The 26,701-nt window shown below is 40.4% G+C and overlaps 2 protein-coding genes across 2 annotated transcripts; one reads left to right on the forward strand and one right to left on the reverse strand.

Annotated features, from left to right (window-relative positions):
* Positions 1-780: 780 nt before the first annotated feature.
* On the forward strand, positions 781-15,256 carry arpc3 (actin related protein 2/3 complex, subunit 3). The gene is made up of 7 exons (XM_078421615.1): positions 781-915; positions 2,257-2,356; positions 4,162-4,238; positions 5,772-5,840; positions 6,631-6,757; positions 8,854-8,948; positions 12,303-15,256. Exons 1-7 carry the CDS (start codon positions 910-912, stop codon positions 12,363-12,365), a joined length of 537 nt encoding a protein of 178 aa, XP_078277741.1. The 5' UTR covers positions 781-909; the 3' UTR covers positions 12,366-15,256.
* Positions 15,257-16,822: 1,566 nt separating this feature from the next.
* On the reverse strand, positions 16,823-26,649 carry ube2g1b (ubiquitin-conjugating enzyme E2G 1b (UBC7 homolog, yeast)). The gene is made up of 6 exons (XM_078421611.1): positions 26,395-26,649; positions 22,799-22,901; positions 21,974-22,071; positions 19,024-19,202; positions 18,663-18,769; positions 16,823-17,540 (listed from the first exon to the last, which is right to left on the reverse strand). The coding sequence occupies exons 1-5, from the start codon at positions 26,639-26,641 to the stop codon at positions 18,683-18,685; spliced, it is 714 nt and encodes a 237-aa protein (XP_078277737.1). The 5' UTR covers positions 26,642-26,649; the 3' UTR covers positions 16,823-17,540; positions 18,663-18,682.
* Between the last annotated feature and the right edge of the window lie 52 nt (positions 26,650-26,701).

Below are 26,701 nucleotides of genomic sequence, written 5' to 3' on the forward strand. Positions count from 1 at the left end.
GACCTCGGGTGCTGTCTGTGTGGAGTTTATATGTTCTCCCTGTGATTGGTGGGTTTCCTCCCTGAGCTCCGATTTCCTCTCACATCCCAAAGATGTGCAGGTTTGTAGATTAATTAGTCTCAGTAGCTTGTCCGTGTTGTGTAGGGAGTGGCTGAGAAAGCCAAACCCAGGCAAATGGGACGATGTAAATGGGACAGACACAAAATACTGGAGTAACTCAGGACAGGCAGCATTCTGAAGAAGGGTCTTGATCCGAAACGACACCCATTCCTTCTCTGCAGAGATGCTGTCTGACTCGCTGAGTTACTCTAGCACTTTGTGTCTATCTTTGGTATACACCAGCATCTGCAGTTTTTTGTTTCTACTTAATTGTCCTGTTGGCTCCAGACATGCAAGCTATCGATGGGCTCCAGGGCACATAGGAGCTACCAGTTTGGTCCTCATGCAATTAACCACAACAGGAATGCATGGAGGGCTGATGAGCCTTTGAACACAGATGGATAACTTGAGCAGAGATACCTGGACACATTATTCACGATAGGCGAGGAGTTCTCCGCGCACCACGCTGCAATCATCACAATGCAGGCGGGACACACAAGGAATTGCAGTCTGAAGAAATGTCCCGTCCCCTCAAATCACCTATCCATGTTGCCCGGGGATGCTGCCCGACCCATTCAGTTACTGTCAGCGCTTTGTGTCACAATGCGGGCGGAGGTCAGCTTCTGCGCCGGCGCGGAGTGGGGGACCCCCCCGTATCACGTGGGTCGATGTGCGCGCTCCCGGGAAGGCGGCCGGCGACGTGCGTGCGCGCTCTCCGAGGTTCGGCGTGCGCGCTCCCGGCAGGGTGGGACAAGCGGAAGCGACAGACACTGAGTGAAAGGGTTGTGTCGATCCGTTGAAGTTTGTAAAATGCCGGTAAGTTTTCCACCTGATTCTGCTTTAAAGCTTTACCTCTTGGAATATATTAAAGTTTCGGTGAATGCGAGTTAATTCGTGGTATTGAAAATGTCAAATTAATACCGGGATTGGGGTATCAGGAAGTAGGTCAGTGAGGCCTTGGCAATGGAGCATCATTGGGCTTCTTGGTCCCATTCGTGTACTTAAGGGAGAAACCTTTTACCGCTCCCTTCAGCCCCCTGAAATGAATGAATTGAAGTTTATAATATTTGTTGCTGCCAGGCTGCACCTTTAAGCAGGTTTTCCAATTTTAAGTAGTATCTCCCTCCCCCCTCTCTCTTTCCTGTTGCCTCACCCCAACCCTTACAAACCCCTTCTCCATCTCTCTTTTGTGGGCCCTGACCCCCAACCCTAATAAATCCCTTCTCCAAGATAGACACAAAATGTTGGAGTAACTCAGCGAGACAGGCAGCATCTCTGGCGCGAAGGAATGGGTGACTTTTCGACCCAAAACATCACCCATTCCTTCTCTCCAGAGAAGCTGCTTGTCCCTGCTGAGTTACTCCAACATTTTGTGTCTGTCTTCGGTTTAAACCAGCATCTGCAGTTCCTTCCTACACAAACCCTTCTCCATCTCTCTTTTGTGTGTCCCTGACCCCAACCCTAACAACCCCTGCCAGACACAAAAACCTGGAGTAACTCAGCGGGTCAGACAGCATCTATGGAGAAAAGGAATGGGTGACGTTTTGGGTCGAGACCCTCCTTCAGACTCGAAACATCACCTATTCCTTTTCTCCAGAGATGCTGTCTGACCCGCTGAGTTATTCCACCCTTTTGTGTCTATCTTCGGTTTAAACCAGCATCTGCAGTTCCTTCTTACACTTAACAACCCTCTTCTCCATCTCTCTTTTGTCTGTCCCTGACCCTAACATGCCCCTCTCTCTCCCATTTCTTCCACTATCCTGGCCCACTTGCATCCCCACCCGTCCCCTTTGATTCACAAACATCCCCCCCCCCCCGCTTTACATTTCATTCCTCTTCTCTCTTTACCTGACCCTTTTGCTGCTTATTCCACCCACCTGCCTATCACACTTGCATCCTCCTCTCACTCATTTTTAGTTTTTGTCAATTTAGTTTATTATTGTCAGGTGAACCCACATATCTTTTTGAGCTTACTCCCCCCCTCTGATTTGAAGAATGCAGTTCCTCCGCACTTGTGTTATGTACTTTTTTATATAGATTATTCTAGGATTTGAGATGCCCATCAGCAAAAAAAGTCATTTTGGGAACAAAAATATTGAATATTCAAGTTGAATAGAAAGGGAAAGCATGTTTCATTGTTGTATCTCTCTTCCTTAGGCTTATCATTCAACCCTCATGGACCCGGATGTGAAGCTCATTGGAAATATGGCATTATTGCCACTGAAAACTCAATTCAAAGGGCCAGCTGCAAAAGAGAGTAAGTTTTAAGGTTAATGCATTAAATATAGTTATACTGTTGTGCTGAGGGAAAGCGGTGTAGGTGTTAATTTTGTAATCTAAACCTATTTTTAAATTACAAAATAATTTTTAATAAGTTCCTAGTGTGAGGGAGACAAGTGTGCATTAACTTATAAATTCTCATGCTGCAAGAGGAAATGAAAACCTTAAATGAGAAGCTGTAGTTGCACACTTAAAATAACTTGTATGCAATTTAGGGGAATGTATGTTCAGTGCTACCCAATGGAAAATAATAAAAGATTTGGTGATCAACAAACATTTGTGCACACCATTGCATGTTGTTATTTTAGAAACAAAGAATTGTCTTATCCAAGTACGTACAGATTAAATGTTGACATTCAACTGTCACCCTCCAGACTCTGTCATTGCATGTTGTCATTTTATAAACAGCTGCATTACACTATTTTCAAAATTCCTAAACTGCAACGCAATTAGTCTTGCTGCTGCTGCTGCATTGAGAGCATTACACTGCAATTACTGAGTACAAGCTTTCATTCTCCAAGTTTCTCCCAATCTATATACTAAAACTCTCGTTTGTTATCTTGTTTGTGACTGAACTTCAGCCAAAACGGTACACGATAGCGTGACAATTTTAGGCCCAACTTACTCGCCAGTGTCACTTTAGTGATAATGCAAGTAGTTTTATTGAAATCGGTGTTATATTTTTAAAGTTATTCACATTTTAAAGTTTAAAAGGAGGGGAGGGGGGAGGAGAGAAGGGGGAGGGAGGAGGGAGGAGGGAGGAGGGAGGGGGGAAGGGAGAGGGGGGGGTTGAGGAGAGAGGGGAGGGGGGGGGGGGGGAGGACATGGTGCTGCACCAATGCAGGAGAGGTTTGGGCCCAATGGGTCCACTTTGTCTAGTAATTTATAAAATTGAGATTGGTAATATGAGGTACTGTAAGATAAGTAATTTTGTTACTGTTTAGACCTGGTAGCTTTTTAACATGAGTGTTGGCAGCCATCTTACCTACTTTTCTGTTAAATGGGGGATGTTTTTAGAGAATGCAAGGAGTGGTTATGAAGTAAATTGTATTTCTGGGCTTCACTAGAAAGATGTGAGCAAGTCGGGGCAATGAAATTTGCTGGGGAATATTTTTGTTTTGAAATGCATAAAATGCAGTTCTTAACCAGTAAAGACTGGTTAAATATGTGTACTAAATCCACACACTTTGCAGGGACTTGCAGCTTAAGTGTCTACAAGTCCCTGCAAAGTGTTGGATTTAGTACATATATTTACACAACTATACTAGCGGGCACAACTTTAAGGTGAGAGGTGCAAAGGTTAAAGGAGAATTGCATGGCAATTTTTTTACACAGAAGGTAATTCTGTTGCCAGGGGTGGCTGTTGAGGCAGGTAGAATAGTGGCATTTAAAATACTTTTTGATAGGCATATGAATATGCAGGCAATGGAGGTATGGATTATGTGCAGGTAGATAAGAGATGCTCTTGGGCTGATGATGGTCTTGGATACTGTGGGCTGAAGGGCCTGTTCTTGTGCTCTACTGTTCTATGTTCTAAGAAATCTATCACTTTGTTTAGGGGGCAAACAATAAATCATAGTTTTTTGTGATCTGCCCACCCTTATACTCAAAGTTTCCCTTTTCAAGTTTGGGTTGCTTTTAGAAGAATGTTAATGAATTAGTAGAATGTTTTGCTTGGCTGGATTGCAGGGAGGACAGAATAAGGACGATTATTAATTACTAGCTTGAAGGATGCAGCCATACACTTTGGTTATTGTAGCAACAATATTTTTTCTCTTCCAGCCAAAGATATCGATGTAATTGATGAAGCCATCTACTATTTTAAAGCAAATGTTTTCTTTAAAAACTATGAAATAAAGGTAAGTTTGTCATTTTGACAACTTTGAAGAATATGACACTGGCTAGAAAATTGTCATATCTACAAAGTATTGAAGGGAATAATGCAGAGAATGCAGCAAGTGAATTCTCTTTGACATAAAATTTGGGAAATGGATTGGTGATGAGTGAGTTATTCATTATTTCCTGACATTTCCAGATCAGGTGGCACAGCTGGAAGAAATGCTGCCTCACAGCGCTGTTCAAATCTGTCTGAGTGTTGTCTGTGTGGAGTTTGCACGCTCTCCCCGTGACCCCTTGGTTTTCCTCCAGGTGCTCTGGTTTCCTCCTATATTGCAAAGACTTGCGGATTTATAGATTAATTGACCTGCTTATTAGTGTGTAGGGAGTGAATGTGAAAGTGGGATAATATGGAACTAGTATGAACAGTGGTTGACGTGGACTCAGTGGGCCAAAGAGCCTGTTTCATTGTTGTATTATTCGATCAATTCAATTAATGGGAAGGAACCAAATCAGTGTTCTATGAAGGTGAATCACTCTGATTCATTATTTTCCTTGTTCTTCTACTGGTTTGTGAAAGCACTGTTGTAAAACTTAGAGCCTTGGTATGTTGGTAACAAGATAAAGAAAATAGAAACATTTTGAAAAAGAACATAAAACTACATGGTGTAAGGTCAGAAGACCAAAATGTTTGTCATACAGTATAACCGTCTTATACTGTTTAAAATCTGGTTCAAAACGTTCTCGCATATTAACTTTTGTGTTGAGTCATTTGAGACATTTGGTTGGCAGATATTTCTGTTAATACTGGGGCATCCTCTTTAATATTCATTTCTTGAACACATGAAATTATTACAAAAGAAAAAATTATTGCAAGTATGCTGTATCTGAAAAGCTGTGATGGATTTTCCTTGGTTATTGCTATTAAAGACTCTCAAATTAAGGCAGGGGGATAATGTCAGAGGGTGTTGAATCTGTGGAATTCATAGCCACAGAAGGCTGTGGAAGCTGTCAATGGATATCTTTAAGATGGAGCTTGATAGCGCAGAAACAGGCCCTTTGACTGCCGAGTCTGCAACAACCAGTGATTCCCTGCACACTAACACTATCCTACACACACTAAAATCAATTTAAAATTATACCAAACCAATTACCCTGCAAACCTGTACGTCTTTGGAGTGTGGGAGGAAACTGGCGAAAACCCACGCAGGCCACGGGGAGGACGTACGAACTCCGTGCAGACAAGAAACTATTGTCAGGATCGAACCCAGGTCTCTGGCGCTGTAAGGCAGCAACTCTACTGCTGCGCCGCCCTTGATTAGTACGTGTGTCAGGGTTATGAGAAGGCAGGAGAATGGGGCTGAGAGGGAAAGATAGATCAGCCATGATTGAATGGCGGCGTAGACTTGATGGGGCAAATGGCCTAAATTCTGCTCCTGCAACTTATGAACTGTTAGAATGCCGATCAGCCTGGAATTAATTAAACAGTGGTATATATGCACAAGTTCTATTTCAACACTGAATATTCAAATGAAAGTCCAACATTTTTGTTGCAGAATGAAGCTGATAGAACCTTAATTTATATTACTCTTTACATCACTGAATGCCTCAAAAAACTACAAAAGGTAAGGAGCAATGCTGATATACTTAAATTTCCTTCACCCTGTCCTTATAAGGCCCTGGCAACGCGCACATGTTAATTTCTGTTGTGCTGCTTGAGATGATTTGATGCCGCGATGCGTGTAATTCAAGAACCAGGAAGTGATTTCAGTCGGGCAGAGCGGTGATTGGAATAGTTCTGTTTTGCTATGCATTAGCTTGAGAAGTGATCACTTCCTTCTCTGCAGGAAAAAAGTAGAAACATTCCAGGAACTCCTTGCCACTCAGATTGTTGTTGCAGACAGTTGTGGAGGCAGCTCAGACCATCACGCAAACCAACCTCCCTTCCATTGACTCCATCTACACTTCACGCTGCCAGCATAATCAAAGACTCCTTCTTCTCCCCTCTCCCATCAGGCAAGAGGTACAGAAGAATGAAAACGCACACCTCCAGATACAGGGACAGTTTCTTTCCAGCTGTTATCAGGCAACTGAATCGTCCCATCACCAACTAGAGAGTGGTCCTGACCTACCATCTACCCCATAGGAGACTTTCTAACTATCTTTAATCGGACTTAACTGGACTTTTCCTTGCACTAAACATTATGCCCTTTATCCTGTATCTATACACTGTGGACGGCTTGATTGTAATAATGTATAGTCTTTTGGATAGCACGCACCAAAAAGCTTTTCACTGTACAGTATCAATAAACTAATAAACAGTTGTCTCTGTATTGTAAAATGGTGCAGTATTTTCATCCCTTCTGGATTACTTTAGAACCTGTTAATTATGTTTCATATTTATTCCAAACATAGTGCAACTCCAAAAATCAGGGCGAGAAGGAAATGTACACCTTGGGAATAACTAACTTCCCCATTCCTGGCGAGCCCGGATTCCCGCTCAATGCCATGTACGCAAAGCCAGGACGCAAGCAGGAAGATGGTACGTCAATGCAACATTAGTCTTTTTTATATAAAACACGGGAAAGTGTGTAAAATGCTTCAAGGAATTCAGTTACTCGGGACCTTTTTTTAGAAATTATTTTATAGCACAAAATTTATCCTCCAACGCAAGTGGCGCATTTATACTGATTCAAATTTAGTTCTATTTAAAATTGATTAAAAAACATAAGAGAAACAAATTTAACAAACTGCTGGAGGAACTCAACGGGTTAGGCAGCACTCTGAGGGAAATGAACAGTTGATGTTTTGGTTTAGGATCCTTTCATTTGAAGAAGAGTCCCGACCCAAATCGTCATCTGTTTCTCTCTCAGATGCTGCCCAACCCGCTGAGTTCCTCCAGCACTTTGTTTTTGACTCAAACTTCCAGCATCTGCAGTCTTGTGTATTAATACAAATTTATTTTGGGTTAAATTTCTTTCACTCACCTAAATTCCTTCCTCTAGTTTCACAATTTGTAATTTGCAGACAAAGGAGAGGCAGTAGATGTTGTTTAAATGGGAAGAGAATCCAGAAATCGGAGGTGTAAAGGGACTAGGGAATGTTGGTGCAGGATTCCCAAAAAGGTCATCTGCAAGGCAAATCGGTCGTAAAGAAAACGAGGGCAATGCTCGCCTTTATTTCGAGACGGCTTGTATACAAAAACAGGGTGTAATGCTAATGCTCTATAAGGCGCTGGTAAGGCCGCATTTGGAATATTGTGAGCAATTTTGGGCACCATATCTGATGAAGGGTGTGCTGGCTCTGGAGAGGATCCAGATGAGGTTTACAAGAATGATCCCAGGAATGAGTAAGTTAACATATGATGAGTGTTTGATGGCACTGGGCCTGTACGCGCTGGAGTTTTGAAGAATGACGGAGATCTCATTGAAACGTACAGAATAGTGAAAGGCTTGGATGGTGGATGTGGAGAGGATGTTTCCACTGGTGGGAGAGTCTAGGACTAGAAGTCATAGCCACAGAATTAAAGGTCATTCTTTTGGGAAGGAAATGAAGATTTTTCTTAGTCAGAGGGTGCTGAGTGTGGAATTCTTTGTCACAGAAGGCTGTGGAGGCCAAGTCAGTGGATATATTTAAGGCAGAGATAGATTTTTGATTAGTACAGATGTCAGAGGTTATGGAGAGAAGGCAGGAGAACGGGGTTAGGAAGGAGAGGTAGATCAGCCATGATTGAATGGCGGAGTAGACATGATGGACCGAATGGCCTAATTCTGCTTTCATTTATGAACTCAACCCTTTTGATTCACACCTTCTGCCTTTCCATCTCTGGCCTTCATCCACCGTCTGCCTATCAACCCCCACCATCACTTGTATCAGCCCATCGCAGACTTTGTTCTGCTTCTCCTCTCTTCCAGCTTTCTCTCCCCCTTCCTCCTACAATCAATCTGAAGAAGGGTATCAACCCGAAACATCAGCAAATCTTGATCTCCAGAGATGCTGCCTGACTCGCTGTTACTCCAGACTTGGTATCTTTTTTTTGAAAACCAGTTCCTTGCATCCTCCTCCTTTCTCCTCCTGTTCTTCATATTATTTCCCCATCCACAATTGAGTAAAAGGCACCCTATTTGCTCTCTGTCTCCATCATTGATATTCTGAAATGTAAACTTTTCTCCCAATTCTTTGGAGAACAGGATGCTGTGATTAGGAACTGGGACTTGCAGTGAAAAATTATCTGCTTCATTGTACGTACAAATGTTTTCTCACTGTTTTCCCAGAGATTTTAACTGAGGATGTATATTTTGTTAATTTAACATTTTTCCTCTTTGAATTTCATGAATTTAAATTTATTTCTTAATTGTGAAATATCTAATTTAGTTTGCCAGCAGGATTTCAATTATCCAAAGATTTATTGTGGAAGTTCCTCTGCAGAAATTATTACTTCCCATTTGGGAATTTAGTTTTAGAAAAATATCTTTCTTGCATTTAAAATACATTTAAGCATTCCCCTGTATCTTTTGGTACAGTAATTAAGGAAAACTATTTTCCACGCTATATCTCCAAAGCCCCAGTTGTTTGGAGGAAATCGATGTTCTGCGAAATGATTTACTCAACGTCCTATAATTCTGGTTACCTTTACAGAGATGATGAGGGGTTACTTGCAGCAGCTCAGGCAAGAAACTGGCCTGAGACTTTGTGAAAAAGTGTTTGATCCACAGACTGACAAACCCAGCAAGGTAGGCGTTCTGGTTGTGGTTTTAAGAAAGGACCTAATTTAAAGTTGTTTTTTTAGAAACAGATTGAAACAGTAATTTACTCTCCACAAAGGTTTAATCACAAGTGATGGTTTTTAAAAGGGGGCAGCAAAGAAACCTACTCGGACTCATCACCAGAAGATATCTCTTGGGTTTGCGATCAGTCATTAATCCTGCCTGGGCTTCTCAGCTTATATAACAAAACGCTGCAATTTGTTTGGGCCAAGGCAATGATATTGAACTGGCATAATACCCACATCATTCTGGAAAGAGGATTTCTCTATAATGAAATATTTCACGCAGTCAGCTAAAAATACACATGGGTATGTGATTCATTCATCTTGTTGAAGAAAGCTAAACATAGAATGTAGAAACAAGGAACTGCTGATGCTGGATTTATAACTCTGCCTGACCTCCTGAGTTACTCCAGCACTTTTATCTTTTTTTTTTAAAGCAAAACATATCCTGTTATGCCCACTAGTGGTGCAGTGGAGTGAGGCGAGATATTGTAAGCTTGAATTCTTAGTGTGGAAATATTATGCTGTACTTAAATTTAAACAAGTTTATAAGCATCTACATTTTTTCAAATGAATAATCATTTGGAAAATACCAAACTTTATATGCAGCACCACTCACTCGTATGGCAACAGTTAATTAAATGTAACCTTTTGGCTATCCTATAAATTACATCTCGTACCCATGCAGAACTCACTGACTTCATACACTTCACTTCCAATTTCCATCCTGCCCTTAAATATACCTGGACTATCTCCAACATCTCCCTCCCGTTTCTGGACCTCACCATCTCCATCACAGGAGACAGACTAGTGACGGACATTTACTATAAACCCACTGACTCGCACAGCTATCTGGTCTACACTTCTTCCCACCCTGTTCCCTGCAAAAAGTCTATCCTCTACTCCGAATTCCTCCGTCTACGCCACATCTGCGCCCGGGATGATGTGTTTCACACTAGGGTGTCAGAGATGTCCTCATTCTTCAGGAAACGGGGCTTCCCCTCTTCCATTATAGATGAGGCTCTCACTAGGGACTCTTCTACATCCCGCAGCTCCGCTCTTGCTCCCCCTCCCCCCACTCGCAATAAGGGCAGAATCCCTCTCGTTCTCACCTTCCACCCCACCAGCCAGCGGATCCAACAAATCATCCGCCAACATTTCCGTCACCTACAACGGGACCCCCACCACTGGCCATATCTTCCCATCCCCTCCCCTCACTGCGTTCCGCAGAGACCGTTCCCTCCGTAACTCCCTGGTCCACTCGTCCCTTCCTACCCAAACCACCCCATCCCCGGGCACTTTCCCCTGCAACCGCACGAGATGCAACACCTGTCCCTTTACCTCCCCCCTCAACTCCATCCAAGGACTCAAACAGTCTTTTCAGGTGAGACAAAGGTTCACCTGCACCTCCTCCAACCTCATCTACTGCATCCGCTGCTCTAGATCGGCGAAACCAAGCGCAGGCTCGGCGATCGCTTCGCGCAACACCTGCGCTCGGTCCGCATTAACCAAACTGATCTCCCGGTGGCCGAGCACTTCAACTCCCCCTCCCATTCCCAGTCTGACCTTTCTGTCATGGGCCTCCTCCAGTGCCATAGTGAGGCCCACCGGAAATTGGAGGAACAGCACCTCATATTTCGCCTGGGCAGCTTGCAGCCCAGTGGTATGAACATCGACTTCTCCAACTTTAGATAGTTCTTCTGTCCCTCTCTTCCCTTCCTCCTTCCCAGATCTCCCTCTATCTTCCTGTCTCCACCTATATCCTTCCTTTGTCCCGCCCCCCAGACATCAGTCTGAAGAAGGGCCTCGACCCGAAACGTCACCCATTCCTTCTCTCCTGAGATGCTGCCTGGCCTGCTGTTACTCCAGCATTTTGTGAATAAATACCGTCGATTTGTACCAGCATCTGCAGTTATTTTCTTATACTATAAATTACATCGGTTTGCAGTTTTAGAAGTCTTAACATGTGCAGTTTTACCAAACTTTATTTCTCTGGTGATTAGTGGTTTAAAAGACATCTGTTTCCTGAAGTCTGGCGTGACTCAGATTAAACTCTGAAAATGAATTTGTCATAAATGTTAACAATCCAGCGAAGCAGTCAAAAGAAACATGGGAAAATAACAAAATGCTTCATGTGGATGATCATAAACTATTTCTGTCTCGTGTTCATTTAATAGTTTGTTACCTTTATGACATTCAGAAATATTTTTGCTGCTTCTGATAATTTGAGATTTTAATTATCGTGTGCTGACCATATATCATTTTTTTGGAATAACATGCAAAGCATGGAAACATGCGCATGATATGAAAATGAAGTGATTTCTAACCTGCCATTATCAATGGGACTTAACCATAGTTTTCAGTGCAGCAATGCTTACTGTACAAGTCTTACTGTTTCGACTTCCGAGAATCTTATGGTTCATTTAAAATGAGTCTGGTAAGGACATGCATACACCTTAATGGATTATACTTTTCAAACATATATTATCCTTAAATGATACATTTGCCTTTTATGATCCTTGGCTGGCAATATACGAGTTAAATGACAGTCTATTATGTGGCAAATAAGTATATTGTTGATTTCTTGCAATAATTTAAAACTGCTTTATTTGTATTTTACTGCAATTTTAAAATCTACTATACTATCCAGTTCAGATTTTCATTTTTTTGTCAATTTTCTACCATCACCTAGGGTATAGTTTCAGTACTTTTTAGAGGTGCCAGAATGCTGAATCAGTGCGTACTGTTATTTTGTACACGGTACCAATGCATACTGTCATGTTTTAGAGGTGCTGGTACTTGGTACGAGTCATGTTTTTAGAGGTGCAGGAATACGTACTGTTATGTACTGTCACAATAAAGTACTGGATATATAAGTAACGTGTACTAACACTGTATTCAGGTTTGTCTAAGAAGATGATGGCAGAAAATTGATAAAAGTTGAAAATCTGCATTGCATATAGCTTGGCAAATTTTATAACTGCAGAAATAATTGAGGTAGGCACAAAATGCTGGAGTAACTCAGCAGGTCAGGCAGTATCTCTGGAGAGAAGGAATGGGTGACGTTTCGGGCCAAGACCCTTCTTCAGTCTGAAGAAAGGTCTCGACCCGAAACGTCACCCATTCCTTCTCTCCAAACAATTCCTTCTCTCCACAGATGCTGCCTGACCGGCTGAGTTACTCCAGCATTTTGTCTACCTTCGATTTAAACCAACATCTGCAGTTCTTTCCTACAAAATAATTCAGGTGCTGATTTAAACTGGTTTGATACCACATCGGCAATTTTTCATAAAATATTGTTTTTTGTTTTTCTTTCTAGTGGTGGATATGCTTTATAAAGAAGCAGTTCATGAACAAAAGCCTATCAGCGCCTGGGCAGTAATAATGCTACAAATATGCATCAGGCCAATGTGTCACGCAGCAAGATGTACAAAGTTTTTGGTTTGTCTTGTACGATTTTATACTGGGTTTGGTTATAATAAAAAGAACAGTGTCATTCTGAAGAGTTTTTCAATTGAACGTGAACAAGATTAACTGCTTTATGTTATGTACTTGAAAGCTTCTACCTAATGGCTGATCTTTAAAAATACGTCTGCGGAATTTGGTGCCTAAACAGTGTTTAGTACATTAGTTAACACAAGGTAAGGCTGTCTGGTATTTCAAAGCTGTACCTTGATTTCCTTTTGGTACTCTTATTGCATATTGTCCATTGGAAAAGAGTACCTAATCATTTAAAGATACCTGCACAACTATATTAGTATTAACAGCAAAGGTCCTATCGCTCCTGTAACTGGCATTGGATTGCCATTATGAAATTAGTTGTGGTTTGTATAACAGAATTCATGGTTCAAGTGCATGAATGTGATTTTCTAAATTGTATAACACGAAAAAAAGTTAATTGAACGCTTTTAGATTAATAAGGATTTAGCAAATATATAGCTGATGTGGATTTTTTTTTAAAGCACAAATAAAATGCTAAATATCAAATGGACCTGATTGAAGTCATTTGTGAAATGTGGGTTGTTGACAAACTTCTGAAAAGTTTCAATAAATATAAATGTTGATAAAAATACATCTAACAAAAACATTCCCTGAACTGGTAGTATAAAGATGGGAATATTAAAGTTTAAATTGTTTTGAGGCAGCAATATTGTGATGAACAGTTAAATGCTGCAGAATGTTTCTAAAAGTTTATAATGTTTAATTTTTTTGATCATGTATGGGAATTGTAGATGGAATTCGGGGCAATTTGATGTTGTGTTGGATAGATTAACACTGAAGAACTATACTATAAATGGAATACAATGAACAACAGATGCTGGTTTACAAAAACAGACACAAAGGTGCTGGAGTAACTCAGAAGGTCAGGCGGCAACTTTGGACAACATGGATAGGTGACGTTTCGGGTTGGAACCCTTCAGGCTATTGTTGAGGAGGGAGGAAGGGGAGGAGAAGAACAAACTGGCAGATTATAAGTTGGTTCAATGGTTCTTTATTATCACAATATTAAAGAGGTACAGTGAATTTTTTTTTTGCATAAAGTTCAGTAAATTAGTATAAATTAATCTAAGTATAAAGTGTATAGTGTATAGAAATAGCTCACTGAGACCATATACAAGAGTCACCAGGTTTTGGCACCATTTTCAGTCCCAGCTGCAGCTGGCCATAAAGGCCTGTTGCAGTCATCGCCTCGATCCGGATCGTTCAGCGAACCACCGTCCCTCTCCTCACCGGGCCACCATTCAGCCTTTGTACTCTGGGGCGTCTCTGGCAGTCGACCACGAGGGTGCAGAAGATAAGACCCTGGTTCTGCTTGTTCTTGTGTCCACACTTCTCTCCATTCCTCGGGGACGAGCAAGGTTGGCGGCTCCTTCTTAAGGCGAGTTTCCCGGTTCCTCGGCAGAAGAGCCAGGCCTGGTGCCGAGGTGTGGTTAGCTGACTATACAGGACGTAGGGATACATAGGTTTGTTTTAAGTTGACAGGCTATAGCTGGTAATGTGCCAAGGAATTGGTACCTATTTGCAAGTTAATGACTTGAATAAATGGACCAAGTATTTTGCATCTTGGTTTGTCGATGTTAGAAAGAGAAATTAAGTTATGAGGCGATGGACTGCAGAAGGGATATGCACGGGTTAATTGAATGGGCAAAAGGTGACATAACATGAGGAATCCTGGTTGGTAGGAATCATGGAAATATGGTAAGACACCTTGATTAGAGAAACTATAGAGTGTTATGGAATTTAGACAAAGTAGAGTCAATGTCATGACCTCAGCGAATTACACAGCAAGCCTATCTTTTTAATGATAAAACACTGCAAATAAAAATGAATACTCAATTCCGGCAATTACAATTCCTCTGTCGATATTTGGGTCATTTATCTGTGCTGTTAATTTGCTGGTCTAGTGTCGGCTGAATGAGGCTCTGGTATTTTATTTTATTATTTTATTCTTCACATGTTTAAATTATAATGTTTTATTTTTAATTGTCTACTGTATATCGTGTTGTTATCCTTGCGAGCAAAGCACCAAGGCAAATTCCTTGTATGTTTGCATACTTGGCTAATAAAATTTATTCAATTCAATTAAATAAATTGGTTCTATTCACTGAACCAGTTTAAAGGGACCCATCTTGTTAAATTGGAAAGTCAATAATAATAGAACCGCTTTTGTTAATACTGATAATATTTACAGGTAGTGGTCCTTAAACCAAAAGCTTTATTCTTCATTATCCAGGTGAACTTCACAAGCTGATAGGCATGAGTGTTCACAGTAACAGTCTCTTCCACTTGATGATTATAAATAGGTTTATTGCATTTGGATGTATTTAAAAAATATATAGGCTTGTGTAGGACTCCAGTTAAAAAGGCCCTACAGAGGATGTACTTCCTGCAGCAGTTGAAGAAACGCAACCTGCCACAGGCAATGATGGTCCAGTTTTACACCACCATCATAGAGTCTGTCCTCGCCTTCTCCATCATGGTCTGATTTGGCTCAGCCACCAAGCATGACATCCGGAGGCTGCAGCGTATCGTTCGATCAGCCGAGAAAGTTGTTGGCTGCAACCTTCCCCACCCCCCATTGCCGAACTATACTGCAAGGGCCAGGAAGCGAGTGGGTAAGATCATCTTTGACCCCTCTCACCCTGGCCACAAACTCTTTATAGTACTTCCCTCTATAGCCTCTTTTTACTCTGGTACTTTATTTTCACGTTTAAATTATAATGCCTTATTTTTAATTGTCTACTGTTTATAGTGTTTGCAAGCAAGCAATGCACCAAGGCAAATTCCATGTATGTATACATACTTGACTAATAAATTTTTTATTCATTATCCATTAAATTTTACTTTTAAGACTTAAGAATTAAATGTACCCATTTTATTTGAGCAAGTAAACATATTTGCTACATTTTAATCCTTTTGGAATAGGACACAAATGATGAACTTGCATTTATGAACTTTTTATGTTGAAAATATCCCAAGGTGCTTCATGTTGTGATAAACAATATTGAATCAATTATTGAAGATAAACAGCATGTGAAAGGAGAAATAACCAAGACAACTATTCAAAAAGGCGAGCCTAAAGGATAAGATGGATTTTGTGGAGGAAGATCTCAAGATGATCCAATTGGTTAAAGGCACAATAATTAACAGAAGTGCACAATGTAGTGAAATTGGTGGTGGTCTTATCTATTGCGCCCCAATGTTATGACTTTTGTTACAAACGAGTTAAAACCTTAGAACATGTATGAATTATGCGAGTGATGGGAGAATAATTATTGTCTTGTATGAACAGTTCTTCCAGATATGTGCTTAGTTTAAATTGGGAGTTTTGCCAAACATTCCCAAAGGATAGATTTTTCTAAAAAAAAAACAGGCTGTTAAAAGACTAATAAAACTACAATAGACATCAAGGCAATGTTATAATTTGGCAGGTGCTTTAAGGTAATGGCCAGTTCTGATTTTCCCAGAGTAGGGGAATGTAGTACTAGAGGACATGGGTTTTAGGTGAGAGGAAAAAGAGTTAACAGGAACTTGAGGGGTAACTTTTATGGAACGAGCTGGCACATGAAGTAGTGGAAACGAGTATGATAACAACATTTAAAAGGCATTTGGACAGATATATGGATAAGAGAGGTTTAGAGAGATATGGGCCAAATGCAGGCAGATAGGATTAGTGTAGATGGGGCATCTTGGTCAGCATGGGGAAGTTGGGCCAATGGGCCTGTTTCCATGCTGCATGACCATGGATTAAAGGTGCAGTAAATATGGGAGCCACTTTGCATAAAGTCTCAAATGGCAATAAATAGTTGGTAGACCATCAGAATGCTTTCCTCTTCAAATAATATCATGCAATCTTAAAAGAACAGTTGAACTAGCAAAATACAGCAATATGGACCTGTTGAGTTAAAAGGCCTGGTCAATGCTGTAAATGGACGTTACATATAACATTATCAATCCTTTGCGTGTAGTTGTCTCAGCTGGTGCTCTGAAATTGTTAGAAAAAGTGTTTAAATGGTAGACTATGTTTAAATGCAAAAGCAGCTTTAAAAAAGCATTAGCAAGCTGCGGCACTGCACCAGAACACACTGCAGCCCAAACTGATATTTTGATTGCAATACCAATCAGTTTCTAAATAAGTAAATCACTTTGAGTTCAAATTTCCAAGTGTTTTGGATTCTGTTTTTCACCTAGGCACACCAAAATCAATTTGAATGTTACAATAATGGAGTTCTAAATTAAACTTATTTGTACAATTATATTTGCCACTTCTTTTGGCCATCTTGTTATATTCATAATTTTAAGACTATGACAGACAGAACCATTGGTGACACAACCAACTTCTACAATAAATTTGGTTTATTAGGCTCAGATCAAATATAGAAATAATGTGAAAGAATTAAAGATGAATAGTTTTACAGTCATATTTTCTAGCAAGAAAAACAGCAAATAACATCCCGAATGGCTCCTGATAAAATCTAAATGCGTCGTTATTCAAAAATAACTCTTCACATATAATTTACAAATATATGGCAACAAATGCAGTAACGGCAACTGCCTCTGCACTTCCTGAAATTGGCAAATGGCTTAACTGGGAAACTGGAAGGTATTTTGAGTTATCCACTCTTATACCGAGCTCTGAACTATTACTGTACCCAGAAGATTTGTCTGCAAAACTGCTGATCGAGAAATGCTACGTAATGATTTAGCAAATTACTTTTAGGCAAACGCAGCAGCACTCTTAACAAGTGCAAAGATAAGCCTCACTTCATGTGACAGATTCCCTACCAAATCCAAAATATACTTAAATCAATACAACTAATTCTTGGCAGGAGCAGAAAATAACAGAGATGAAACTTAAGGTATTTTAAAACATTTTTGTTGCTATCAATTGCCAGGGAGGGGGGAACCATATTTCTTCTCAGTGAATGTTTCTTTCTGGGATGAGGGCTCCTCTGTGTCCAAGCTTATCAGCGTAGAATTCTGAGCTGCAGGCTGGCATCCACGATGTAATTGTCAGCGGCTAGTGAGAAAAGAGGTCTCTTCTCTTTCATGATTCCTGAAAATAGATTTCAAATCACAGATAATATCAATGGTCACATTTTTTTTAAAAGTCACCTAATCCCCCTTATTGGGGTTCAAGAGCTCCTTTCCATTATTATTTCACAAACACAGTATATTTTAGAAAGGACTACACAAGTTGTTCTTGTCTCCACCGGGTCGCACACAGCAGAACCACAGAAGACAAATAATCTCCCAGAAATACTAGGGGACCGAAAATCTAGTGGGAGGGAGGAAATGAAGGGAATCCATATTAGTCAGAAAATGGTGTTAGGTAAACAGTTGGGACTGATGGTCTACATCTTAGAGTACTGGGGGAGGTGGCCCTAGTAATAGTGGATGCATTGGTGATCATTTTCCAATGCTCTCTCAATTCTGGTTACCTTCCAGTTCACAGGAACTGTTCTAATGTAACTCCACTTTTAAAGAAAGACTGGAGAGAGAAAACAGTGAATTATAGATCAGTTAGCCTCACATCGGTAGTGGTGAAGATGCTGGAGTCGATTATTAAAGTTGTTATAGCAGCGCATTTGGAAAGCAGTGACGGGATCCGTCAAAGTCAGCATGGATTTATGAAGGGGAAATCATGCTTGACGAATCTTTTTGAATTTTTTGAGGATGTAACAAGTGGAATGGATAAAGGAGAGCCAGTGGGTGTGATGTATCCGGACTTTCAAAAAGCCTTTGACAAGGTTCCACACCTCTCCAGAGATGCTGCCTGCCCGCTGAGTTACTCCAGCTTTCTGCGTCTACCAGAGGCCATATTTCCATAAACGTAATCCATTTAAGACAGATAAGAGGGAATTGTCTCTCGGGGGGGACGACAACAGATATTTTAAATGCTCTACACTAATTTAATGGAGGCTGAGACATTGAATATATTCAAGGTTGATACACGTTTATGTATTAAAGAAGAGTCGAGGATATGGAGAACAGGCAGAAATCAGGCATGATTTTGTTGAATAGTGGCACAGACTAGAGGGACTACCTGGCTTGCTCCTGCTTATTTATATTCTGATATTAAAAGAAAATAAATGAACTTGATAGTTCAAATAGAGGGCAGTATTTTGTCACAATATGAATACAGCTTATTCAGTTAAGAGTTTTCACAAACACTTACCACAAAGTTGGAGGAAGAATTCACTCAAATGCCATTTCTTGGCTTTTTCTTACACACCGAGCAACTTTCTTCTTGAATTCACCCCAAGGATCATCTCGCCATTCTTTCTGCATGAAAGGTTGACAATTGCAGTTTAAAATCGTCAGCTCAAATTATACAGAGGAAAAAGTTGGTTCAACTGATATCTTTTATTCAATTGATGTATTTAATTTATTTTTCTTCATCTCTTAAACTCCTGACGAGGTTTGATACTGAGTTTTCTATTCTCTATCTAAACACATTTGGTTTTCCCAAGAAATCCATCCCTAAGGAGTTACTAATCACTTGGCCAATGAAAAATGAATAATTCTCAAATACTTACTGCAGCATCAACATTAGCAGGGGAGTCACTGTTGGGATCAGCCAGCATGGAGATGACACTGATGAGAATAGTCTCCACAGTGTGAATGGGGAGCCAACGTTCCTCAGGTTTCTCATAACCAAATTTATCCTCACCGGGGTCATGCAGAATTGAAATACATACATCGCCATTCTTGCCAACTGTAAAACGAAAAATGGTTTGAGTGGTCCAGAGTTTTATCAATGAAATGCAAAGCTATAAAAAGGTAATATCAAATCAACAGCTAGTTAAGTTACAGCGACGTATAAACTGAATGCAGCATTCATCTGCAGGCAACTGAACCATCCTTCCAACAACTAGAGCGGTCCTGAGCTACTATCTACCTCATTGAAGACCCCTGGACTTTCTTTAATCTGACTTTAATCATTATTCCCTATATTATGTATTTGTACACTGTGGATGGCTCGATTGTAATCATGTATAATCTTTCCTCTGACTGGTTCGCATGCACAAAAAGCTTTTCACTGTACCTTGATGTACATGACAATAAACTAAACTAAACCAAAAACAATAACTACCAGATATGTGGACGTACTCTGTGTTTCTTTCTACTTAATATATTCCTTTATTCGTCCCACACCGGGGGAATTTAGTGTAACAGCAGCAAAGTGGATAGCAAGAGATCATTCACTATAAATAAAAGATACATAAATTGTCATCAGTTTTCTGTGTGTTCTTAGCTGTTATTGTTGACTCGTCTGCTGGGAGCAGTGCTGGTTGTGCAGTCTCACAGCAGAGGGAAGGAAGGACCTCCTATATCTCTCCTTCACGCACTTGTGGTGAAGGAGTCTGTCACTGAAGGAGCTACTCAGTGCAGTGACAGTGTCCTGCATGGGGTGATTACAGTTGATGTAAGTTTACAAACACTCTATTGTAAAATACATCCACAGTTTTATCAGTCTACAAATATCAGGGAATGTATTTCAAAATCAGTTATAACTGCAGAAAATATTTTGGGCAATTAAATAAATCAAATAAATTATTCTAAACCTTCCCTGAACAAAAAAACAAAAATTAAAAAAATTGTTTATGCTAAAAATTTGAAATAAAAATGGAAAATGCTCGAACATTCAGCAGATCAGGCTGCATCCACGGAAAGAGAAGCAGAGTTAATGTTTCAGGTCTACAATCCTTCACAAGGAATAGAAAACAAAAGAAAGTCAGTTTTCAATTGCAGTGATCGTGAGAACAAAGGGAATATCCCTGAAGGTCTGAGACTAAATGGATTAATGTGGCATTCAGTAGCAGATTATGGTTCTTTGTCTTTGGGCTATGCCCAGTACACCAGGCTACATTAATGGAGAGAGCACCTTTCCTCACCCTCAGTCCTACTCCACATACCAAGAACAGAGTTCCCCGAGTCCTCATCTTCCGTTCACCAGATCCTGCATTCAGAAGACTCTTCTTGAATACCTATCCAACCAGGTTCTACACTAGACACAACTGTGCCCCGACCCTTTTCAGCATTTCAAAGAAATCACTCCCTTTGCTTATTCACTCTTCTATCTCGTTCAATCACTCCGTCTAATGGTATTTTTCTAAGCATTCGGTGCAATTGTCCTTTAATCTCTTTCCTTCTCCTACCCGGGGATCCAGCCTTCCTAGGTGAAGGAATTTTTACCAGCATTTCTTCCAATACTGTTAATGTAGTCTCCTCCATACTAGAGAAACCAAGTGCAGATTTAGTAGAAACAAGGAACTGCAGATGCTGGTTTACCAAAAAAGACACAAAGTGCTGCAGTAACTCAGCGGGTCACACTGCATCCAATACTGATGTTGGTACATTTACAGTTGCAGACATTAAAAGCAAGGAACTGCAGATGCTGAGGAACTGAGTCTGAAGAAGGGTCCTGACCCAAAAGATCACCTATCTGTGTTCCCCAGGAATGCTGCCTGACCCACTGAGTTACTCCAACACTTTGTGAAGATTTAGTAACTGAAGGCAAGAGCTCCACAATGGAGTTGACGGGAGTGACTACATGTTTCCAGTTGCCTGCCTCTTTAATTCTCCATCCTGCTCCGACCTGTCTGACTGCAACTTCTTGCACCATTGCAACAAGGCACATTGCAAACTTGAAGAACAACACCGCATCTTCCATCTGGGCACGTTGTAGTCTTCTGAACTCACTGTTGAGTTATCTAACATTTGGTGACTTGTTCTTCCTATCATATCATAACTCTCCTTTCCCACCGGTCATCTACCTGTGATTTAAATTGTCTCTCTCCATTAGTAACCCCATGTCCAAAAACCATACTATAAGCAACGTTTAAAGAAGAATCTCTTATAACAGTCATATTATCCCATTTGGTCTTGCCCCATCAGAGATTGGTTCAACCTATTGTTCCCCCACTCCTTCAGCAACTGAAAACTAGGGTACACATCACCTGTTCATGTTCTCCAGAGATGCTACCTGAGTTATTCCAGCAATCTGTCTTTTTTTTGTTGTATAAACAGTCTTTCCCAGTTCTCAGTCTTGTATTTGAAGTTAACCAAATTAACCATCTTTCATCTACAGATGCCACCAGATCCACTGAATGCTTTCAGCATTTTCCGTTTTCAATCCCTCAAATATAAAGCAAGAACTGTACTTTCTATCCTAAACTCTAACTGTTAATTTAACCCAGCTATTCTTGCAGCTGAGTTTGTCAGTATTGGCCACAAGGAGCCAGAGAATTGCATAAAACATTTGTAGGATTTAATCCATTATATAAATCCTCTCTCAAGTGGGTATCAACTTTGTGAGCTCCACGCTCATAATCAAGTCCAGAAACAGAACTACAGTTTACTCTGAAACTTAAGAGATTCAAATGGTTCTAAAATAAAACAAGACACAAAATTCATCTATTGTCTGCTGGTTTAAAAAGTTATAATTCAATCAATATGTTTGATATCATAAATAGACATTTTTACCATTTGGATGCCAGATTTCCGTGATGAAATTCATCTTTGGCGGCTGCAAAGGGTAATCATTGGGAAAGGTAAGGTGAGCTTTGAAGAATCCACCCTCACTAGGCAAAATAAATGAAAAAGGATGAATAAAAACATGTCCATTTTGTATGGGATATATTGTATATATCCCATGTTGTATAAGATTTTGCTGAATAATAGAATATTTTCCTAATCAGTCTCCTAGATGTCATGAACATCACAACATTCATTGTCAAATTATATTAACCTGCCTCATGAGACAAGGAATTGTAAAAAGAGGCTTTTAAATGTAAGCAATATATCAGCATCCATGGCAAATTTGCTGGAAAATTAAAATGTATTAAGGGACTTAATCTTTGCACAACTTTGGAACAATGAAATTCTTCACACAATAGTACGTTACTTAACAATAGAATCCCCAAGAGCTAAATCAGACCTAAAGCGAGTGGTCACAGGCTATGGTAATATCTAGGGTGCAAAATCTGCATTTACGTTGCTTTTAACCCCTTTATCATTTATCAAAGTGCCTCACAGTCAATGTACTTCTTAAGTGGAAGCATTGTAGTGAAGTAAACCATGTTAATTAGTACATGATGCAGTTACTAAATCCCAGATTACCCATACCTGAGGAATAGTTTTTGGTTTGGTATCAAGATCCTGATAATTCCTAAGTATAGAAATATTTGTAACAATACCAACTTTCTCAATATTGTAACGATACCGACCTTCCAAACACTAAAGTTAAGTGGTTAATTGGCAGTTCAGTTAGTATTTTAGCTTAGTTCATTTTTGGTGTTACAAACTTACAAAAGAGTATCGGGTGGGCCAATGATGACAACTTCCCATCGGTATATGTCATCATCATCTATTAATCCAGCAGAAAACCCATCCACTGGATTCTTATTTAGTTCTTGGGGAAAAAGAAAAGACACACAAATGAAACAGTGTCATAAGAAATTTTAAATTAACCAGAAACAATGCTTTTGTCAGAAGAGTCCCAACCTGAAACGTCACCTATCTATTTTCTCCAGGAACAAAACCCACAAAGTGCTGTAGTAATTTAGTAATAAGATTGTATAAGATAAACCCTTATTTAGCAATAAGCAATCTTATTACTAAATTACTACAGCACTTTGTGGGTTTTGTTTGGTAAATAAACATCTGCAGTCCTTGTTTCTATATTATAAAGGTTATTTTTGAACATGACTCTAATAAACCTTTTGTGGGTTAGCATGCAAAGTGTATAAACTCTTATTTGGCACAAGTGATTAGGAGACTGCAAGCTTTTGTTCATTTTCCAAAAATGCCTTCTGTTAGTAACATTAAAAATATATTGTTAGAAAAGGAAGTGTTACAAATTAAAAGCATTTTCTGACCAGAATATTCACTCCATACCAGAAAATAAATTTTTCGTACAAAGGGTGGTGGGTGCATGCAACGAACTGCCAGAGGAGATAGTTGAGGCAGGGACTATTGCAAAGTTAGACAGGTACACTGATAGGACAGGTTTGGAGGGATATGGGCCAAATGCAGGCAGGTGGGAATAGTGTAGCTGGGGCATGTTGGCCAGCATGGGCAAGTTGGACCGAAGGGCCTGTATGAGTCTAAATACATATATCCTTAAATATTCTTCCATTTCAACTGCCAGTCTACAGCCCAAATATTTTAAAACTAAGATAAATCAGCATCTGATTATTCAGAAATTCTGATGATCCAGCAACTGGCTTGCTCACGAGTACAGAATGTAAGCCAGGGTCTAGAGTGCAAGCAGACTATGCAACTAGAGCCATGGGACCAGAGTACAGGCCAGATGAAGCAGGAGTTCAGGTCTCAAACACATGTACAAGTTTGCAGCTAAAGTTGCAAAAGCATTCCCCACTCCATTTCAACACACTGGGTCAATTGGAAAATCTATTGTACCATCACGTAAAGAAACAATGAAACAAAAGTATGCTGTGATAGTGTGGAAAACCTGCCAGCCAGGCACCAAAGTCCGAAAGAGCGCTAAATTATTGGAGTTTTACAGTAACTGCCAAAGTAAAAGATGGATTTTAACAATCTTATTTAGCCAAATAAAAGCATCACCAAATATTATCTAAAAATTATTTTTGCCATAAGCAAAACACAAAGTGCTGGAGCAACTCAGCAGGTCTGGCAGCAACTGTAGAGGGAATGGACAGGCAGCATCTTGCGACAGGACCATTCTCAACAGTCCGAAAAAGGTTCCCAACTTATATGTCATCTGGCTATTCCCTCCACAGATGCCATCTGACCCACTGAGTTCCTCAAGCATTTTGTGTTTTACTCAGGATTCCAGCCTCTGCAGTTCCTGTGTCTCTATTTTTGTCATAAGTACTGTAATATTTGTAATTGAAATCGGGTGCCACTGGTCAATGTTTCACATTTATGTTTGCAGCGTTCAAAGAACAAATCCAAGTAGGTAATCAATACGTTTTTCATAAAAAAACAGAAATTGCTGGAAACATTTCAGGTCCAGAGGTTTACAAGAATGATCCCAGGAATGAGTAGGTTAACCTATGATGAGCATTAGTCAGCACTGGGCCTGTACTCGCTAGAGTTTAGAAGAATGAGGGGGGACGTCATTGAAAAATACAGAATCGTGAAAGGCTTGGATAGAGTGGATGTGGAGAGGATGTTTTCATTAGTGGGAGAGTCTAGAACTAGAGGCCTCAGAATTAAAGGACGTTTTTTTAGAAAGGAGATGAGGAGACATTTCTTTAGTCAGAGGGTGGTGAATCTGTGGAATTCTTTGCAACAGAAGGCTATAGAGGTCATCAGTGGATATTTTTAAGGCAGAGTTAAATAAATTCTTGATTAGTAGAGATCATGGGGAGAAGGCAGGAGAATGGGGTTTGGAGAGATAGATAGATCAGCCATGATTGAATGGCGGAGTAGACTTGATGGGCCGAATGGCCTATTTCTACTGCTATTCCTTATGACATGACACTCTGCAGGCCATGTAGCTTCTGTGGAAACGAAACAGAGTTAATGCTTCAGGTTAAAAATACTTCATCAACGGTTATAACAGTAGTGAATGATGGCAGGAAAGATGTTTCTTGCATGTATGATCAGATAAGATCATGAGACATGGGATCAAATTAGGCCCAATTGTCCCATCGAGTCTTCTCCACCATTCAATTATGACTGATCTATTTTTCCCTCTCAACCCCATTCTCCTGCCTTCTCCCTTTAACCTTACTAATCAAGAATCTATCAATCTCTGTTTTTAAAATACCTAATGACTGGGCCTCCAGTCATTTATTTACCCATCTGGCTAAATAAATTGTTCCTCTAAAGAATTACTCCTGGCTAAAAAAAAATCCTTCAGATGCTGAAAACCTGAAAGAAAACAGAAAATACTGTTATGGCTCAGGTGGCCTGGCAGCAACAGAGGAAGCATCTAACAATTCAGATCAATGATCTGCCATCGTCACATCTGAAAACAGGGAGAATTCCCTTCTGCTCAACCTGCAATTATTTTGGACACAAGGAACTGCAGATGGTAGAATACTGAGCAAAACAGTTTGCTGAGGAACTCAGCAGAAGGAATGGACAGACAGCATTTTGGGTCGGGTCCCTTCTTCAGATTTAATGATAATCATATCAATGATAATGCAGATTTTGAGGGGGAGGGGTTGGGGATAAAAAAGTTACAACACAATGGCTTGCAAAAATAACAGATGACACTGGTCTAAAGTATACATTAATAGGAATAAACATCAATAGTCTTGAATCAAAGTCAGTCAGGATAAATTGATGCACTAATATGAATAAATATCAATAGTTACAATCTCGATTTAAAGTCAGGAAGAATTGAAACACTAAAAGGAATAAATATCAACAGTGACAGTCTCGATTTAAAGTCAGGAAGAAATGAAATACTAAAGGGAGTAAATATCAATAGTGAGTCTCGAGTTAAAATTAGGAAGAATTTAAATACTAATAGGAATAAATATCAATAGTGACAGTCTCGAGTTAAAGTCAGGAAGATTTGATGCACTAGTAGGAATACATGTTTATATCGACCTAATTGAAGTCAGGAGGAATTCACACATTACTATTGAACACAAAGATAGACATAAAAAGCTGGAGTAACTCAGCGGGACAGGCAGCATTTCCGTGAAGAAAGAATGGGTGACGTTTTGGGTCGAGAGCCTTCTTCAAACTGAGAGTCAGGGAAACGAGAGATATAGACGGTGATGTAGAGAGATAAAGAACAAATGAATGAAAGATATGCAAAAAAGTAACGATGATAAAGGAAACAGGCCATTGTTAGCTATTGAACATCACTGTTGCATGTTGCACACCACAGGCGACAGGGGGGAGCTGCTGGTCGAGGCTGAGCCGCCACAACCTCCAGCAGGGCTCGGCGTTGCTCGTACCTGCCAGCTGTTTCCTGAGGAGCAGGGTCGACTGGTCGTTCATCACTGGAGCCGGCGTCAGGGCAGGTACAGTATCAGAAACAGGTAATAAAAATAAAGCAAGTGTGTGAGGTAGAAGGTGAGGAACGCCCGCTGCACGTCCAGCGGGCCGTAGCCGTGGCGCTCGCCGCCTGCAGGCTGAGGCTGAGGCCGCGGCCTGTGAGCCTCCCGCTTCCCCGCCCCCCTCTCCGGCATCCGTGCCGCACATGCGCGACGCCGGCCTAGTAACGGCCGCACCGCGCCCGCGCCCGCCGCCTAGCAACAACAG

This window comes from Rhinoraja longicauda, chromosome 25, assembly GCF_053455715.1.
Source record: "Rhinoraja longicauda isolate Sanriku21f chromosome 25, sRhiLon1.1, whole genome shotgun sequence".
Taxonomy (NCBI): Eukaryota; Metazoa; Chordata; class Chondrichthyes; order Rajiformes; family Arhynchobatidae; genus Rhinoraja; species Rhinoraja longicauda.